Genomic DNA, 19,418 nt, shown 5'->3' with positions numbered 1-19,418 from the left:
CCTTGAAAATACCCTAGTCTTGCAGGGCTTCTCTGGGCTATAGAAAGCTCATCTTCTCTTTAGGGAGGTAAGCTCTGTCTGAGATAATAAAGCTTGCATAATTCAGCCAAAGAATTTAAGTAATGGTCTTCACTCTTATTCAGTGCGATTTACAAAAGCAAAGTTTTATTTCATTTAGTTTGCCTTCTGATTACACCAAATTGAATTTACAGAAGCAGGAGAGTTGGAGATATAAATTAAAGCAAGATTCAATATATAATTCATACTTATAATACCTCTAAGTACAATTTCAAATAGAATGTTGATTTCTTTGATTCAAAAAGTATATTTTAAAGTACATGTATTATTTATAGCGGTATCAAAATAAATCAGTATAGTAAATGTAAAGTTACAGTTGCAGAGAGAGATAAGGAGAAGTGTGGAAAAACCTGATTCATTACCTGGAGATACTTCTTCTTTCTGCCTGACTGTGTGGTCTTTTGTGAACTTCACCCTCTGGTGAGCTCTAATACATGTCTTGCAGAGCCATTCAACACACTCTACACAAAACCCATTAGCTTCTGCATTGTCTTCACAGCTTGTACATACCTAACAATAAAAGGTATGGGAGGAATCTGGTCACATAAATTGTTGAAAGAAAATTAAAAAGAATGAAACACTAACCAAATAGACTATCAGTTTTCTTATATTATCCTAAGTTAAAATTGATAGTATGCATTAAACTATATGTATTTTAAAATGAATATTTATCCATAAGAATTGCCTTTTTAGACAAGGTCTCACTATGCAGCCTTGGCTAATCTGGGACTTACTATTTAGACTAGGCTGGACATTAACTCATAAGACACCTGGCTGTTTCTGCTTCTAGGATAAAAGCAACACTAAACTGGACAAAGATTATTTAAGCACATTTTTCTCTTTAGATTGATAGACTAGACATTCCAGGAACTAGGCAAATGGTATTCATTTCAAGTGGTTTAAGAGATGGCTCCAGTGTTAAGAGCATAAGTTGTTTTTATAGATGATCTGTGTTTGGTTCCCAGCGCCCAAACGATCACTTACAACTATCTGTTATTCCTATTTTAGGAGATCTGTGAACACCAGGCATATACATGGTGAACATACATACATACATACAAACATTCATACATACAAAATAAAAATAAATAAAACAAAAACAAATTAAATCTTAAAAAAGAAAAGATTTGGAGAGATGGCTCAGCAGTTCTGAGCACTGGTTGCTCTCATACAAAATGTTGAATTCAGGTTCTCACACTCAGATGGCTGCTGATGGCCATTTGTAACCCCAATTATGGTGGCTTCAGTGCTTTCTTCTGACCTCTGAAGACACCAGGAATGCTTGTGGTATATATGCATGCATTATGTTGGCAAAATTACAAATAAAGCAAAAATATTAGAAAGTTAATCTTAAGTAAAATTTTCTGCCTAATCCAGTATACTAGTCATTCCAAATACTAGGCTAGGTCTGAACATGCAGTAGGAGGAGTACACAGAAGCCTCTGTCCTTATGGTGCTTACAATCAATCCTCCTGGATGGAAGGACAAGTGAAAATAAAGTTATCCTACGAGTTAGCTAAATGGTTATTAGCTGGATGTTTTTGTTGACTTGAATGTAGAGACATCTGAAAACAGATTATTTCAAGTCCTTTATTTATTTTATTTTTATGTGTATGGGTATCCTGCCTGTGAGGATGTCTGTGTGGTCCGTGTGTGCAGTGCCTGTGGAGTTCAGAAACCAGTGTCTGATCCTCGGGAACTAGAGTCACAAACGGTTGTAAGCCACCATGTAGATGCTGGAAACTGTACCCACATCTTCTGGAAGAGCAAACCACTAAGCCACTTCGCTAGCCTGGCAAGAAAATGCCTCCATAATACTAAGCTATTGAGGGTCTGGAGAAATGTTTCAGTGGTTGGGAATGTTGGCTGCTCTTGACCCAGGTTCATTTTATGGCACCCATGGGGCAATTTGGGGTTCTCTGTAGTTCTGGAGGATCCAGGGCCTGAGTGGGTACTGCATTCACATGATACATGGACAGGCATGCAGGCTAGGAGCCCATACACATAAAATAAAACAGAAAAGGAAAAAAAAAGATAAAGAAAAGAAAGAAGGAAAGTAAAGGACTGGCACGTAGACAAGTCTTTGGGTGTTGAGGATTAACGTAGGAGGACCCAACTCACTACGGGCAGTGAAATCTCTGGGTAGCCTCTGCTTCAGTTCTTGCCTCCGTGATCCAACCTTAAGTGTCTGCTATGACTTCCCTTGATAATGAACTATGATGTAGAATTTCAAGGTGAAATAAACCTTTTCCTAAGTTACTCTGGGTCGTGGTGTTCCACCTAGAAATCCTAACTACAACAATGGTCTTGAACAGGATACAGAACTCATCGTTAAAATGAAGGTAATGATACAAATCTTAAAGACACATTTATTTATGTATTTTATGTGTATGGGTACTTTGCATGTATGTCGCACACCAGAGAATGGCATCAGATAGGTGTGAGCTGCCATGTGGGTGCCGGGAATTGAACACAGAACCTTGAGAAGAGCAGTAAGTGTTCTTAACCACTGAAAACATCTCGCCAGCCCTAAGGATACATAGTTCTTGAGTTCTTCTGAAGATTACATGGGAAAGGCACATGATTGCAATGATCACTTCTATTCAGAAGACCCAATATAGGAAATGGACACAAAGTGGTTAGGGCTTATGAATGGACACACAGAAGGAAGCTTTTCCTAAGAAGACTTGGTCAGCACCAAGCTATGAAAGCTACTAGATGGGAATCATCTAGTCAGAGAAGAGCACCAGCAAAAAACAAAACAAAAAAACAAGCAAGAGCATGGCTGCTTTAAAGAACTGAAAACAAGCAAGCAGCACTTTACAAAAGGAATCGGGCAGGGGAAGACTGGAAGAGAAGGAGCGGGTAGCAAGACAGGCAAGGGTCAGATCAAGTAAGGCCACATGACAGTGTTGATCTTGGTCTCAAGAGAAAGACTAAGAAAGGCATGGGCAGACTTATATTCTTAAAAGCATTATTACTGCAATACAAAGAACAGATTAAGGAAGTGGAAAGTATTCCTACACAAGGCAATTTGTATAGGGGTTTAGCAGAAGTGAGGAAGAGAACAGGATGGGAGATTTACAAAGTAGAGCAAGCATGGAGAGTGCACTGGGCACAGGACGTGGTATATCTATCTAGTAGACGTATATAGCTGGTGGAACGGTGAAGACAGTGGCATACTAACTACCTTTGTAGTTGGAAACAAACAAACAAACAAACAAACAAATCAAACAAACAGAAGTTGTCAAATTGCCAAATATCTGGTATTTCCAGGAACCAAAACCCTGTCTTTCTTAAGGCTTATCATCTTCCCTTTCCTCACACGGCTGGTCAGTGCTTGCCGGTGCTAGGAATCACTTGTATCTGGCAGGCCTCTTTGCTTTCCCAACGCCACTTGGGATCCCATTGGCCACTTCTCTTCCTGTAATGTTAATGCTGTAGGTTTAGGCTAGATCTAGGGATATCCTTATGTTCAACTATCATGTCTATAAGGATGTCACTTAAATTTCTAATCTTCCACTGAAGCTACAAGAAGGAGTGAGGAACGGCTCATATGCACTGTTCCAGATCTCTGGTAAATGAAACAAAATATAAGATGCAAGATATGGTAATACCGGTCATCCTGGGAGAGAAGCAAGAGGAGTGTGAGTTCAAGGTCACCCTGGGCAGCACTGCAAGAACCTGCTGCAAACCAACAACAACAACAACAACAACCACCACCAAACCAACCAAACAAACAAAACCAAAACCCAAAAACCAAGCAGCAATGTAGGAAAAAAGCACCTCCTCGAGGCCTAGAGACGCAGCTGATCACACTGTAGTTTCCACAACCAGTTTCTGGATTATCACCCCTAGAAAAGGCCAGGAGCCCAGGGTTTCCTGCACAATACATACTACACCTGAGGTAACCCACAGCCAATCCTTTATTTAAAGCTGGTTTCACAAGGAAATAGTTTATCCCTGAAGCAAGCCCAGTTTGGCCTTTGGAGAGCAATGTGGACACGGTTAAAACAACCAAATTTTAATTAGTATTTGTTCTTTTATAAGTAACACGAGCCCTAAATCCCACTGGTACAAACAAAAATGAAAATGAAAGAAGTGGGAAGAAAGCACAGAAACCAATCATACAATAGACAAAATTAACTGCTTTCTAACTAGATTTAGTTCTTTCCCCGATCTTCTGTTATAAAGAAAAGGAACTGTCTATGAGACAATGAACCAAAAGTTGTATGCATACAAATTTTCTATTTAGCACATGCAAGAGAATTCACCTTAGCAGGGCTATAACATGATAGAGGTAGAGTATATAGGCACCTTGGACAATGCTACTAAACAAAGCTTTCAGAGCAATACCATGAGCAGGACTTTCTTAAATACGTAAAGCCCTGGGGATGAGAGACAGCTCAGAATGTAATGCTGTTTCCTACCTGTCAGTGCAAGCCTAATGACCTTAGATTGGTTCCCAGAATACACAGAAAAACATTAGAAAACCAACTTCACCAAGTTGTTCTCGGATTTATTTATAGCCATCAAGTATGTAGATATATGCACACACTAAAAATGATTGTTAAAATGTAGAAATCTTACTGATCAAGGAGGCTGGGGCTGGAGAGATGGCTCACTAGCTCTTGCAGAAGACCTGGAACTCTTAACACCCTTCAAGGAATTCACTATTGCCTTTACCTCCAGTTCCAGCGGCTGTGATGCCCTCTTCTGGCCTCCACAAGCATTACACACACACACAGTAATCTTACCAGAAAAAAACACTAATACACATAAAGATAAATCTTTTTTAAAAAGGAGTCTAAAGTAACAATTTCAACACCTAGTAACTCAGTACAAAGAAATACTAAATACAGCATAGTGTTTCTAGCATACAGAAATATAATGATAAAATCAGAGGCTCTACTTTGGCACTGTTTATTCCTAAGCTCAACTATTCACTATCATTCGTACACTTAAAAATGATGTAACTTTGTATATTAATGTTCTGAAGTTTGGCTATTTATACAAATTCCTTCAGCATTTAAGCTACTTCATCATGGGCAGTGAAGGCCTGAATTTACACTTACCTGATTAGACTTTTCTACTGTACTACTAGGAACTTCAGTGGTGTCCTTCACAAAAAAGTTGTCTATGATGTGTCTCTCAGCACACTCTTGACTGCAAACTGGGCATCGAATGACTCCAACTGGGAAAGACAAAATGAATTTGAAGTTTAACATACTGAGGACTCCACATCTCATTTACACTGTAACAGTTTGGGGTTTTAGTTTCTAATCTTTTAAAGTTCATATCCTTCTTTCTAAATTCATAAGGAATCTCTGTGTGTGTGTGGTGTGTGTGTGTGTATATATATATATTAATTTTATATATACTAGATACACTAAATGTTGTACAAGCCCTTTGAATTTTAAGTCACACACCCAATGGCTTCTGTTCTTACTGATCAGCAACCTCTTTATCACTGTTTTCCAAACCTAAGTAGTTTTGTGTTCTTTGTGTATTTGAGATCAGGTCTTGATGAGTCAGTCACCATGCACCCAATGTCCCATGTTTTCTATAGAACAAGAAACTCTGGATCTCTCCAAACCTACAGAATCAGAATTATAGGAATCCCAAACATCTCTCTTTAAAGGCTCCTCAAGCTATTTAGAAATATTTATTTTTAATGTTTTCTTGAATAGATGCAAACTGTTTCTATGGGGAAAAGTTCTTTCTCAGACATACATATAATATATACAAAGCACTGATCAAAACTTCAGCAACGGCCGGGTGGTGGTGGCGCATGTCTTTAATCCCAGCACATGGGAGGCAGAAGCAGGCGGATTTCTGAGTTCGAGGCCAGCCTGGTCTACAAAGTGGGTTCCAGGACAGCCAGGGCTACACAGAGAAACCCTGTCTCGAAAAACAAAACAAACAAACAAAAACAAAAAAAACTTCAGCAAGGTACACAGATGCTCATGGTTTGAATGTGAAATGTCCCCTGAAGGCTTAGCGGCTGTACCATTTTGGGGAGCTTTAGAAATTTTAGGAGGGAAGAGCTAGTTAAAGGAAATAGGTCAGTAGAGACAGGTCTTGAAAATCCTATTTGGTTCCCAGACCCTCTACTACTTCCTGACTGCATGAAGAGAACAGTCTCCTCTAAACACTCCCTGTGTTAGTTACCATGGGCCCAGAATCAACAAAGCAGAGGACTCAAACATCTGTAAGCATGGGCTTCTTCCTCCCTCAACTGTTTCTACCTGGTATTTTATCATAGCAATGGAAAGTGATTGATACAAATACACATTTATAAAGCGAAATGCATTAAGAACAAATACAAAGAAATCCATAGGCCAATTTTATCTCTGTACATTAAAAAAAAAATCCTAGAGCTGGAGAGATGGTTCAGCAGTTTAAAACACTGGCTGCTCTTCCAGGGGTCCTAAGTACGACTCCTAGCACCCACGTGGCTATTCACAACCATCTGTAACACCGGTTTCTCGGGAACTGGGCTTAGTGGGCACTGCACATAAATGGTGTACAGACACACATGTAGGCAACACACACACAGACACAAATTTTAAAAATATTTTAAAAATCCATCTGAGATCTCACATACGTAATGATCTAAGTCTGATCCTCAACACTGAAGCAAATACAAATTTTAAGTTCCGTTTTGTTTTGTTTTGTTTTGTCTGTCTTGTTTTTTTACCACTTGGACTATGTTCCTCCACAAGAGCTGATGATTATCCAACAAAAGCTAGGGATGGGTGAGGTCATGGATTTTAAAGGAGAACACACCACCATCACTTTATTAAACCAGCACAATTCTAAACTACACTCTAAGTATTTATCCCAGCACCCTCAGATAAATGTAGCTCTTACCCCTCATCCAAGAAACCCTCTTAACACCACCTGGGAGACCACAAGTGATCATGGGGTGCATGGCCAAGACTCAGGGTAGAGTGGGCACAAAGACTGTATGAGCTAAAGGGCCAGAAAATTTGCTGTGAGAATGGTCCTGCTGGAAATGACAAAGCACAATAATATGACTGTCTCAACAAGATCTGGAGTAGTCCAGCCTTAATAGACATGCTAAGAGAGAAGTGGGATAACATAGGCAATTAAGGAATGCTGAGGGAGGAGAAATAAGTTTTCCCCTGGGGATGAATCCCCTTAATTGGCTATCTAATTCCAAGTGGTCAGCCCTGAAATAATATACATACAAGTAACAAACACTAAATGGACTGAGCAGGTTTATTTACATATTTAGGCATAATATATACTAAAGAAAAGAGAGGCTATGATTTCAAGAGGGAGTATGGGAGGTATACATGGGAAAGACTGGAGGGAGGAAAGGGAGGGAAGAAAATGATATAAATTTAAATTAAAAAAAACTTTTATAATAACTATTAAGTACTTAAGAGTAAATTTTATGAGATAAGAGAGATCACTGCTGAGAAAATGTTGTATTATAAAACAAACAAAACCTCTAAATAATGAAGAAAACCTTTCAATACAGCTATATATTCAAGGATGTTTCTAATTCTTACTAGCATTTTGATGGCAGACCATGTCTATTAAATAATGACCACTAAGCCATAGGTAAATAATATGGTATTTTTGTAAAAGTAAGCAAAAACAGAAATGAATATGTACACCAGAAACATATATATATAATCAATGTGGAACTAGAAACTAGCAGGAAAACAGATGAACTCTTCAAGTTGCTGGGGTGGCTACTAATTATCATTCAGGAAAAAGGACATGATTAAATTCCTAATTTACCTGGCCCCTAAAATTATGAGTAGATTAAAAATTTTAAATTGGCCAGGCATGCAAATGCCTGCCTTTTATCCCAGTAGGCAGATGATCCCTGAAAGACATCCTGGTCTACAAAGTAACTTCCAGGACAGCCAAGGGCTACGTACTGAGATCCTGTCTTAAGCAAAACATCCACTTTAGAATTTGGCTGCTGAGACGGCTCGGTGGATAGTGGATAAGGTACCTTGCTCATCACCAGTGACAGCAGTTTTATCCATGGGACGAACACAGGATGGAAAGAACTGACTTTTCCAAGTTATCCTCTGACTTCCACATGCGCATGTGGGACAAGCATCTCCACACCCACCGATAAAAGTGTAATCAAAAATATCTGCCATAGTTGAATAGCTAGTGGCCCCCAAGGTGCCCCTGTTAAAGGCTGGGTCTCCAAAGTACAACTACCAAGTGGTGAGACTGCATGATAGGTCCTTGTGAGGTTCTAGAATCTACAGGGGTGTGTCCAGTGAGGTCATAGAGTCATGAGGAGTGTGTCCAAGTGAGGTCATAGAGTCATGAGGGGTGTGTCCAGTGAGGTCAAAGGCTCATGAGCGGTGTGTTCTGGGAGGAAGTTTTATGATCCTGACTGCTTTCTCTTGGTTCCTACTTGCTGATGAAACAGATGAGTGATGTACATGTACAACAACTCCCTTTGTACAAAGCACATATCTGTGATCCATAATTAAAAAATCACAGTTAAAAAAATCATACTTTACCATCTAGAGACATGTTCTAAGAATGCCAGTAGTGTTTTACATAAAAAACCTTTATAACAATCTAAATGTCTATACAGTAGCAATACGCTTGTGTGCCACATTCAAATAATAGATAGCTAGACAGCAGCAAAATGAACACATATTATGAAACAAAGAAATCAACTACATCAAAATGAAAATTCAAGAAAGCACACAGAACTAATAAATCTAGAAGAAAAGCCTAATAATGAGTAACAAAAAACTTATAATAATGGCTATGGCTAGAAAAAGGAAGCAGGGTCCTTCAAAGACATTCAAACTCTTTCCTGAAGTAAATAAAAACCTTCCAAGCCCCAAGAAAGAGACCTTATCCAAGTCAAAGACTTGTTAGCTTCTGTATGAGCCCAAGGATTCTAACCTTCCCCATAGCAGTTCTAGTATATTCAGAGTTACTATGATTTACTCATAGTCCCATACTCTGAAAGAAGTTTATGGTCTGAATCCTGGGTGCTAGGATGGAAAGTACTTAAATAGACAGATACTATAGTAAGGGTCATACCTCACTGGTAGAACATGCCATAAGGTTCTGGGTTCAATACCCAGCACAAAACAGAAACAAAACAAACAAAAACCAAAACAAAACCAAAACAACAACAACAAAAACATTTAACAATAACAAAAGCAAACTCAGCATTGGTTTTAAAGCCATATATACCACATTGACCTACATTAACCCTCTTTATTGTTTATAGCTCCTAATCACCTTTAAAAAAATCTGTTTTCTGTAAAACAGTAACACTGAACTATCACACTGGCGGCTACAACTTGCTGTGTTCCAGTTACTGTGCTAAGTGTTCCATGTTTATCAGAAAATTCACGGTAGGATTACGTTGAGAATAAGTAATGTATATGAAGGTCTAAGCTGCGCTGGAACCTTGGAAGGTGTGCATTATATCCTTATCTTCTCATTAAAATCAACTGGCTTTTATCAAAAGAACCAACATGGCCTTATCTTTGTTATCCTCCCCAACTTGGGGGTGGTTAGAACCCAAATTTGAACTTCTCCCTCAATTTCATTCCCAAATCATAGTTATTTCAGTACAAAAAATAGGCAAACAAACCAAAACCTAACAAAAAGCCAAGACATTTCATACCATACAGTAAATATAACCAATGCCTAACTGAAATAGGTCTTTATTACATACACCATCCTAGAAGAGTAGGAATAATTTGGAACACAAGATTTTTTTTAAATTATTTTTAAGGAGTCATTTGAAGCCACACAGGCAAGGAAGGAGTCACTTTAGAGAAATCATAAAGTAAATAATACAAACTGTTTCTTTTTACCAATTCATAACACAAAGAATGCAGACTATATTTCAGAAACAAATTAAACAAGAAACTACTTGCTTATAACTTACTAACGCTACAAATGTTCTTTTGTTTTTTCTGTATTCTCTAACAAAAACAACTCTTTAAATGTTTTGTTCATTGCCCATCTAAACTTAAATGTTTTAATCTTCTGGATTCTAAGATGCATGACTTGATATCCCACTTTTAGCCTTTTTAGTCTTATCTTCTATTAATGCAGAGTTTATAACTTAGAATGGTTAGCATGCATAACCTTGTTCATTTCTATGAAAGGAATGTGGATTTAAGGTCTATTTACATGCATCTGATCAAGTGACATGAGGTAAATGATCAGACAGATCCTAGTCAAGACATAAATTCTGACATCTATGGAGAAAAGTGAGTTAATGTATAGAGTATAAATCAGTGATCTGTACTTAGTCAGTCATACCATTAATGGCTTGCTACCAACACCCACACACCCCCTACGCCCTTCCACACATACACACACCATATGAAAGTGCTGGGGATATGCTGAGAAATGTATTGTTAGGCTGTTAACAACACAATATATTTAGGTACACTAGATGACTATAAACCACTGGTATAATTTAATGGTATCATCACTGTATTCCATCTGTTAATGGAATAAATCATGTGCTATCAAAAGACTCACATAATATCAACAGAACACCCTTTAGAAAAATTAATATTTTTATTTTATGTGTATTAGTACTTTGCCTGCACATATGTATGTGCATCACATGTGTAATGTGCGCAGAGGCCAGAAGAGGCTATCAGATCCTCTGGAACTGCAGTTACAGATAGTTGTGAGCTAATGCATAGGTGCTAGGAACTGCAAGAGTAGCAAGTGCTCTCTGCTGAGCTCTCTCTCCAGCTCCTATACTATTTTCCTAAGATGCTAGGGATTGGATCCAGGGCCTCACACATGCCACCCAAGTGCTCTGCTGCTGAGCTACACACCATCAGCACCCCCTACACACACACACACACACACACTATACATTCATACATACATTAGGGACAAGTTATTCAGAAATTTTATACTTCTTTCTTTCTCATTTCTAATTCTCTGTATTAGGGCTGCAACATCTTGAAATGAGGGGCTGACTGGAACATGCAGATCTCTGTTCCTGTTGTCTTGGAAACAACATATCCCTCAATGTTTTAAGTCCAATGAATAATACTGCCACTGGGTTATATACTCAGGGTACCTGCTTGTTTTCTATAATTCCTTCCCAGCAGTATACAAACAAGACTTCATCTACCTTGGACTGCTTTCCTAAGCTTTGAGGGGCTGGTTGGCAGTGAATAGTTAACTTCTGCTGGCCCTTTTATATCTTCTTATAATAAACCTCCATCATGTAATCTGTGTTGTTCTGTCTCACTGAATTTACGTAAGTAAGTAATAAAAATGCAGTAGAAGATGTAGCAAGCTAAAATAGTAACCAGGCTTCTGCACAAGGAAAAACAAACAAACAAATCTCCTAAAAAAACTAGTGTAATTTACCATAATGTCATACACAGTAGACTATACAACAAGGATTGTCATCAGAAAGTACTGTCTAGCAGGGGATGGAGGGATCAAGCTTGCCTTTAATTCCAGTGCTAGGAAGGAAGAGGTAGGTGGATCTCTGAGTTCAGGACCATCCTGGTCTACAGAGTGAGTTCCTGGACAGTCAGAGTTACTGTCTAGTCATAAAAGGGGTCAATTCTTTAAGAACCTGCAATCAGCAATAAGACTTGAGTTAAAACCACTAAACCCAGACACTATTGCATATGCCAGCAAGATTTTGCTGAAAGGACCCTGATATAGCTCTCTCTTGTGAGGCTATGCCAGTGCCTGGCAAATACAGAAGTGAATGCTGACAGTCATCTATTGGATGGAACACAGGGCCCCCAATGAAGGAGCTAGAGAAAGTACCCAAGGAGCTAAAGGGGTCTGCAACCCTATAGGAGGAATAGTAATATGAACTAACCAGTATCCCCAGAGCTTGTGTCTCTAGCTGCATATGTAGCAGAGGATGGCCTACTTTGCCATCAATGGGAGGAGAGGCCCTTGGTCTTGCTATTATATGCCCCAGTACGGGGGGGGGGGGGGGGATATATGCCAGGGCCAGGAAGTGGGAGTGGGTGGGTTGGGGAGCAGGGTGTGGGGAGGGTATAAGGGACTTTTGGAGAGGAAACTAGGAAAGGATATAGCATTTGAAATGTAAATGAAGAAAATATCTAATTAAAAAGACTTAAGTTAAATAACTTGATACAATGACATTTATTGTCACCCCACACTAGCAGAATGTAAATTTAAGTGTGAATGTAAAGTCATCAAGATGTAATACATGCTAAACAGTAAAACATGTTTTCAAAGAATTATAGAGTTGGAGAGATGGCAGGCACAGTGGTTAAAAGTTCTTCTTCCAGAGGTCCTGGTTTGGCTCCCAGCAGCGTGCACAGAGTTCAAGCACACATGCATGCAAAGGCCAAATACTTACACACAGTAAAGTAAAATAAACTGAAACATACAGCCTGCGTCATCATCAAAATGAATTCATCTTAGAATATAACTGTTGGCTATTCACACTCCAGCAGCTGGGAAACTCCCTTTGCAAACTTTGCATACTGTGTAACACTCTCAAGGCAGGAAAGTGACCAGGTCCCTGCCTGAGAAGCTCCAGCAGCCAAGCACTAACCCCCAGAATCCCCTAATGGCTCTGACAAGGCCTTGCCCTACAAGAAAAAAAAAAAACCCACTAATCTCTGAACAGGAAAATCCACGAATCCCTGCGCTTAGGACTTGAAATCCCACCAATCCTCACCCTGGAAATCCACCCCCCACCTAAACACACACACACACACACACACACACACACACACACACACACAAAGAAACTCTATATAAGCCCTCAGTACAGTTCTGTTCCATGTTGTCTTCTGGGAGAGGCAGCCAACCCTGGATTTGTCCCTCTCAATAAGTCTTTTTTGCTGCCTAGTGTGACTGATGGCAAGAAGCCAGGAAGCTAAGACTGGAGCAGGGCTGAGGCTCCTCCCCTCCTTAGCTCAGTTGGAGATGCCCTCCTATGAGCTGCAATGCTGAAAAGGAGCAGTGAGGCCTAGCTATTACACTGTAACAGCTCCCTGGGGCTGATGCGCCTCTGCTGAGGAGGCTTGCTCTCAAAGATGTGTGGTTCCTGGGCTCCCATGTCTCAGGATACCCGTTCATTAGGATGCTGTCCCACCTCAGAGTTGTGTGGTTCCTGGACTCCCAAGTCCTAGGATTCCTTCAATTTGAGCAGGAATACTAACATACATATTTCCAAATAACTCATGGTTAAAGGATGATTTTTAAATTAATGATATATATATATATATATGTGTGTGTGTGTGTGTGTGTGTGTGTGTGTGTATTTCTACCTGAACAATAATTTAGAAAATTAATTTGAAGGACTCGCACTTTATGTCTCCATAACTATAACTTCAGTAATGTAGCTCAGTGACATTCAAGCCTCCTTGGTCAAGAGCACGCCCTACTTGCCCTTCCAGAAGCTCTGACTCCAGTTTCCCACACGCACAACAGGCAGCTCACAACAAGTGACCAATGCCCTCTTCTGGCCTCCACTGACACTGCACTCATGTGCATAAACCCACACTCAGACACACATATAAACATATAATTAAAAGTATTGGAAACAATGGGGTAGAACAAAACTCCAGAGATAAATACACATAGAATACAGAACAAGTCTTTAGCCAGAATTTCAGAAAGAAAATATAATGGGCAAGAATTCTGAAGAAATGAAATAATTCTGAAAAATTTCCAGGATGAGTGAATCCAAGAGAGAATGAAAAATATGTAATATGCAAAAACTGAAATCAAAAGGAATAAATTATCATGGAAAAAAAAAAAAAGGCAAGACTCTTATGCACAACAAAGGAGGCCAGAAGACAAGAGAAAGCAAGATCCCCGCTCCACTTGCTACCCCTCAAAACCTTCCAGTCAGCGAGCGAGGCATATGGCACAGGCCCATAATCCTAGCAACCAGGAGGATCTATAATGCAAGGCTAGCCTAGACTACAGGAGACATTCCTCCCCCCCCCCCCACACACACACACAATGGTGGGGGGGGGGGGCAGAAAAGGTAATAAAAACATGGAAGAGAGATCCTAAACTGAGTGATTGTTTTTAAATATTGAATAAATTGTACTATTTGAAAAATACTGTGATAAGTAAGTCTGCTATTACAAACCTGACAGTAAAATCCAATGATATGCTACCAACTCAGCAAACTTTAAGTTTCCTAAAATCATTTACTTTTAGACTTTACTTTCTATGCTGATAAAAACTTGTGTCCGGGCATGGTAGTGCACGCCTTTAATCTCATCACTCGGGAGGCTGAGGCAGGCGGATTTCTGAGTTTGAGGCCAGCCTGGACTACAGAGTTCCAGGACAGCCAGGGCTACACAGAGAAACCCTGTCTCGAAAAACCAAAAAGAAAAAAAAGAAAAAGGAAAAAAAATGTGCATGAATATGTAAAATATTGGCTGAGTTCAAAGGTCAAACTTCTTTCCTCATCATCTTTTCACGCCCTAACTTTATTTCCCTTTAGGTAACTATTTTCATTACTTTGTTTATTAAACCATTTTGTTAAACATTTTCTAGTTTACAAATATTTAAATTTTGTTTTAAAAAGTATTTTTCTTACACAAAAAGTAGCTACCTACTATATATACTACCCTGCAGCTTGCTCCTGTTCGCATACAGTATTAGGGTGACTCATTTCACATCATTAAATATACAGTAGATCTGATTTGTTATTCCCTCAGACACACACACACACACACACACACACACACACACACACTGGGTGATAGGATCCCTGTATACAACATCTCTAATGGCTTACTTTTAATCTTCTGTATTACAGAAGACACAGTGAGTAACTGTCTACATACCACTTTAGACCCGTAGCAGAGTGCTTTTAAAATAGACTCCTAGAATTGGGTTTGTGGGTCAAAGATAAAAGGATCACCAACATTTCAAAAACTGTCAAATGCACCTTCACTGTAAATGCGTGCTATCTAGTTTCACAAAGTTTCAGATAGAGCATGCTGATAAACTTTTGGATTGCTGCCCAAAAGGTAAAAAGTAGTTCTCTTAGTACAGTAAATTTTAATAGATATATTCATTAAAGCCTTTAATGCCATTTCAAACTGATCACTTGAGAGTCAGAGGTGGATGACCTTGGTGAGTACAAGGCCAGCCAGTGTAACATAGTTGAAAGCTTTTGGGGGGAGAGGGAGAAACAGGAAGGGAGAAGAGAAGGAGATAGAAAAGAGAGAATAGATTCTAAACTCTACCTCTTCAAGGTAGCGTGGTGTTCTAAACTACCCAAACAAAAGAGATTACACAAACATACAACTGCCTCTTCCTTTAAAAGTAATCCAAATGGGCCCAACACCAATGTCTATTACAATCCCTAAAACTAGGGCTCAGTAAATACTGAGAAGAGGGAGCAGAAAGATTGTATGAGCCAAAGCACCAGGTCATCTGCTCACAGAATGGAGGAGGAGGAGGAGGAAGAGGAGGAGGAGGTGGAGGTGGAGGAGGAAGAAGAAGAAGAAGAAGAAGAAGAAGAAGAAGAAGAAGAAGAAGAAGAAGAAGAAGAAGAAGAAGAAGAAGAAGGAAGAAGAAGAAGAAGAAGAAAGAAGAAGAAGAAGAAGAAGAAGAAGAAGAAGAAGAAGAAGAAGAAGAAGAAGAAGAAGAAGAAGAAGAAGAAGAAAGAAGAAGAAAAAAGAAGAAGAAGAAGAAGAAGAAAGAAGGCGAAGAAGGCGAAGACAACGATGACAATGGTGGGAGAGAGGAGAAGAGTCCCACACCACAGCAGTGCCTGCCTCCCAAGAGCCAGGCTCTAACCCAACACATACAAGGGACACACCCCCACCTCCCCACCTCAACACCCCCACCAGCAAGGACCCCAGCAAGCCTAGCAGTTTTGGGCTCTACCCTGCCTAGCTGGAACTCTATCTTCCTTCTGGTTCCCACCTGCACCAGCAGCAGGCACTGAGCAGCACTCCCCCTTTACCCCACAACTGTCTGACTCCCAGGAGGTCTGCTCAAACCTGAGACATTCCTCCTGGGAGGCTCAATCCAACTCAGAACATTCAGGCCAACCAGCAACAGAGATGTCGAAAGAACATAATCAACAGAAGCCCATACAATATGACACCATCTGAACCCACCTCTCCTACTACAGCAAGCCCTGTATATCCTAACACACCTAAAGAAAAACACTGCGACCTCAAATCCCAGTCTCATGAAGATGGTAGAGGCCTTTAAAAAGGATATAAATAATTTCCTTAAAGAAATTCAATACACAATCAAAAAGGTAGAAGCACTTAAAGACAAAACAATTATATCCCTTAAAGAAGACAGCACCCAGAGTTGACATACTCCATCCAAATACTACAGGGAGAGAGTGGGTCTCCCAGGAGTGCTGACAAGCCTGTGAACACAGGTAAGACGGATTGCTTCTGCTAAGAGGGACCCACCTGGAGACCTTAGGACACAGGAACCAAGGAGCAGCCTGGGACAGGATTCTTCTGGTTTCTGTATGGGCCAAGAGCTGATCCTGTGCCACAGCGCTCCATATCCAAATACAACCAAGAAAGAGCTGGTCTCTCAGGAGTGCCGATACACCTTGAGCACAGGTAAGACCACCATTTCTGCTCAAAATCCTGCCAGAGGAATTTTAAAAGAGAGGGACCCACCAGAGCTATCAGGACACAGAAACCAAGGAATAGCCGGGAACAAGATCCTTCCGGTTTCCATCTGCATCCTGGAGCTAACCCTATGCCACACCACTCCATAACCCAAATTTCTCCCAGAGAGAACTGGTCTCCCAGGAGTACTGACACACAGGCTTGCAAGGAGGGATAAGCCGTAGTCAGAGACAGCAAAGCCAACTACCACCACAGACAACCAGATGGTGAGAGGCAAGTACAAGAACATAAGCAACAGAAACCAAGGCTACTTGGCATCATCAGAAACCAGTTGTTCCACCACAGCAAGCCCTGGATACCCCAACACACCAGAAAAGCAAGATTTTGATTTAAAAATCACATCTCATAATGATGATAGAGGACTTTAAGAAGCATAAAAAAACTCCCTTAAAGAAATAGAGGAGCCGGGCGTGGTGGCGCATGCCTTTAATCCCAGTACTCCTGAGGCAGAGGCAGGCGGATTTCTAAGTTTGAGGCCAGCCTGGTCTACAGAGTGAGCTCCAGGACAGTGAGGGCTATACAGAGAAGCCCTGTCTCGAAAAACAAAAACAAAGACAAACAAAAAAAAGAAATAAAGAAAGAAATAGAGGAACACGGATAAACAGGTAGAAGCCCTTAAAGAGGAAACATTTTAAAAAATCCCTTAAAGAATTACAGGAAAACACAACCAAACAGGTGAAGGAATTGAATAAAACCTTCCAGGATCATTAGGATCTTACTTCAAAAGCCTGTACTCCACAAAATTGGAAAATCTGAAGGGAAAAAAAAAAAAAAAAAAAAAAAAAAAAAAGGATGAATTTCTAGACAGACACCACATACCAAAATTAAGTCAAGTTCAGGTAAACTATCTCAACAGTCCCATAGTCCCTATAGGAAGAGAAACCATCTCCCAATCAAAAGAGGCCAGAAGGTTTTAGGGCAGAATTCTACCAGACATTCAAAGAAGAGCTAATACCAGTATTTCACAAACTATTCCACAAAATATAAACAGAAGAAACACTGCCAAACTCATTCTATGGCCATTGTCACCCTGCTACTGAAACCACACAAAGACTCAACAAAGAAAGAGAACTTGAAACCAATTTCACTTATGAACATCAACATAAAAATACTCAAATTCTTGCAAAATCCAAGAACACATCAAAAATATCATTCACCATGATCAAGTAGGCTTCATCCCAGGGATGCAGGGATAGCTTAATACACAGAAATCCAACAATGTACTCCACTAGATAAACAAACTGAAAGAAAAAAAAAAACCCACATGATCATTTCATTAGATTCTGGAAAAGCATTTGACAAATAAACCCCTTCATGATAAAAGTCTTAGAAGATCAGAAATTCAAGGCCCATACCTAAACATAGTAAAAGCAATATACAGCAAACCAGTAGCCAACAGGGCTGGAGAGATGGTTAAGAGCACTGACTGCTCTTCCTGAGGTCCTGAGTTCAATTCCCAGCAACCACATGGTGGCTCACAACCATCTGTAATGGGATCTGATGCCCTCTACTGGTTTGTTTGAAGACAGCTACAGTGTACTCATATAAATAACATAAATAAATCTTGGGGGGAAAAATTAGCCAACATCAAACTAAATGGAGAAAATAAACTTGAAGCAATCTCACTAAAATCAGGGACTAGACAAGGCTGCCCACTCTCTCCATACCTATTCAATATAGTACTCAAAGTTTTAGTGAGAGAAATTAGACAACAAAAGGAGGTCAAAGGGATACAAATTGGAAAGGAAGAAATCAAAATAGCACCGTTTGGAGATGATATGATGGTATACTTAAATGACCCCAAAAAATTCTACCAAAGAACTCCTACAGCTGATGAACTTTAGTAAAGTAACCGGATATAAAATTAACTCAAACAAATCAGTAGCTTTTCTATACTCAAAGGAAAAACAGACTGAGGAAGAATTTAGTGGAAACAGACATCCTTCACAATAGCCACAAACAATATAAAGTATTTTGGTGTGACCCTAACGAAACAAGTGAAAGATCTGTATGACAAGAACTTCAACGGGCGGTGGTGGTGCACGCCTTTAATCCTAGCACTTGGGAGGCAGAGGCAGAGGGATTTCTGAGTTTGAGGCCAGCCTGGTCTACAAAGTGAGTTCCAGGACAGCCAGAGCTATACAGAGAAACCCTGTCTCGAAAAACCAAAAAAAAAAAAAAACAAAAACAAAAAACAAAAACAACAAAAAACAAAAAAAAAAACTTCAAGTCACTAAACATAGAAATTGAAGAAAACCTCAGAAGATGGAAAGATCTCCCATACTTATGGATTGGCAGGATTAATGTAGTAAAAAATGGCCATCTTGTCAGAAGCAATCTACAGATTCAATGTAATCCCTATCAAAATTCCAACTCAATTCTTCATAGAGTTAGAAAGAAGAATTCTCAAATTCATTTGGAGTAACAAAAAACCCAGGATAGTGAAAACTATTCTCAACAATAAAAGAACTTCTGGGGGAATCAGCATCCCTGACCTCAAGCTGTACTACAGAGCAATTGTGTTTTTAAAAAGTTCATGGTATTGGCATAGTGATAGGCAGGTAGATCAATGGAATAGAATTAAAGACCCAGAAATGAACCCACACACCTATGGTCACTTGATGTTTGACAAAGGAGCTAAAACCATCCAGTGGAAAAAAGACAGCAAATGGTGCTGGTTCAACTGGC

General features: G+C 39.7%; 1 protein-coding gene across 4 annotated transcripts in view; it reads right to left on the bottom strand.

Moving 5' to 3' along the window:
• Trim24 (tripartite motif-containing 24) overlaps positions 1–19,418 on the bottom strand; it is a 97,635-nt gene that overhangs the window by 59,641 nt on the left and 18,576 nt on the right. For 2 of the 4 annotated variants that reach the window (NM_145076.4, NM_001272064.1), the window contains exons 2-3: positions 5,154–5,272; positions 441–588 (exon numbers count right to left, since the gene is read on the bottom strand). In NM_145076.4, coding sequence (NP_659542.3) covers positions 441–588; positions 5,154–5,272 — 267 coding nt within the window. Of the gene's footprint in view, positions 1–440; positions 589–5,153; positions 5,273–8,074; positions 8,319–19,418 lie in introns of those variants that run through there. The other 2 variants (NM_001272076.1, XM_006505895.3) reach the window with 2 other exon arrangements.

The sequence above is a fragment of the Mus musculus genome, chromosome 6, assembly GCF_000001635.26.
Source record: "Mus musculus strain C57BL/6J chromosome 6, GRCm38.p6 C57BL/6J".
NCBI lineage: Eukaryota > Metazoa > Chordata > Mammalia > Rodentia > Muridae > Mus > Mus musculus.
The sequence above is the reverse complement of the archived record's forward strand: the minus strand, read 5'-3'. Positions and strand labels throughout refer to the sequence as shown.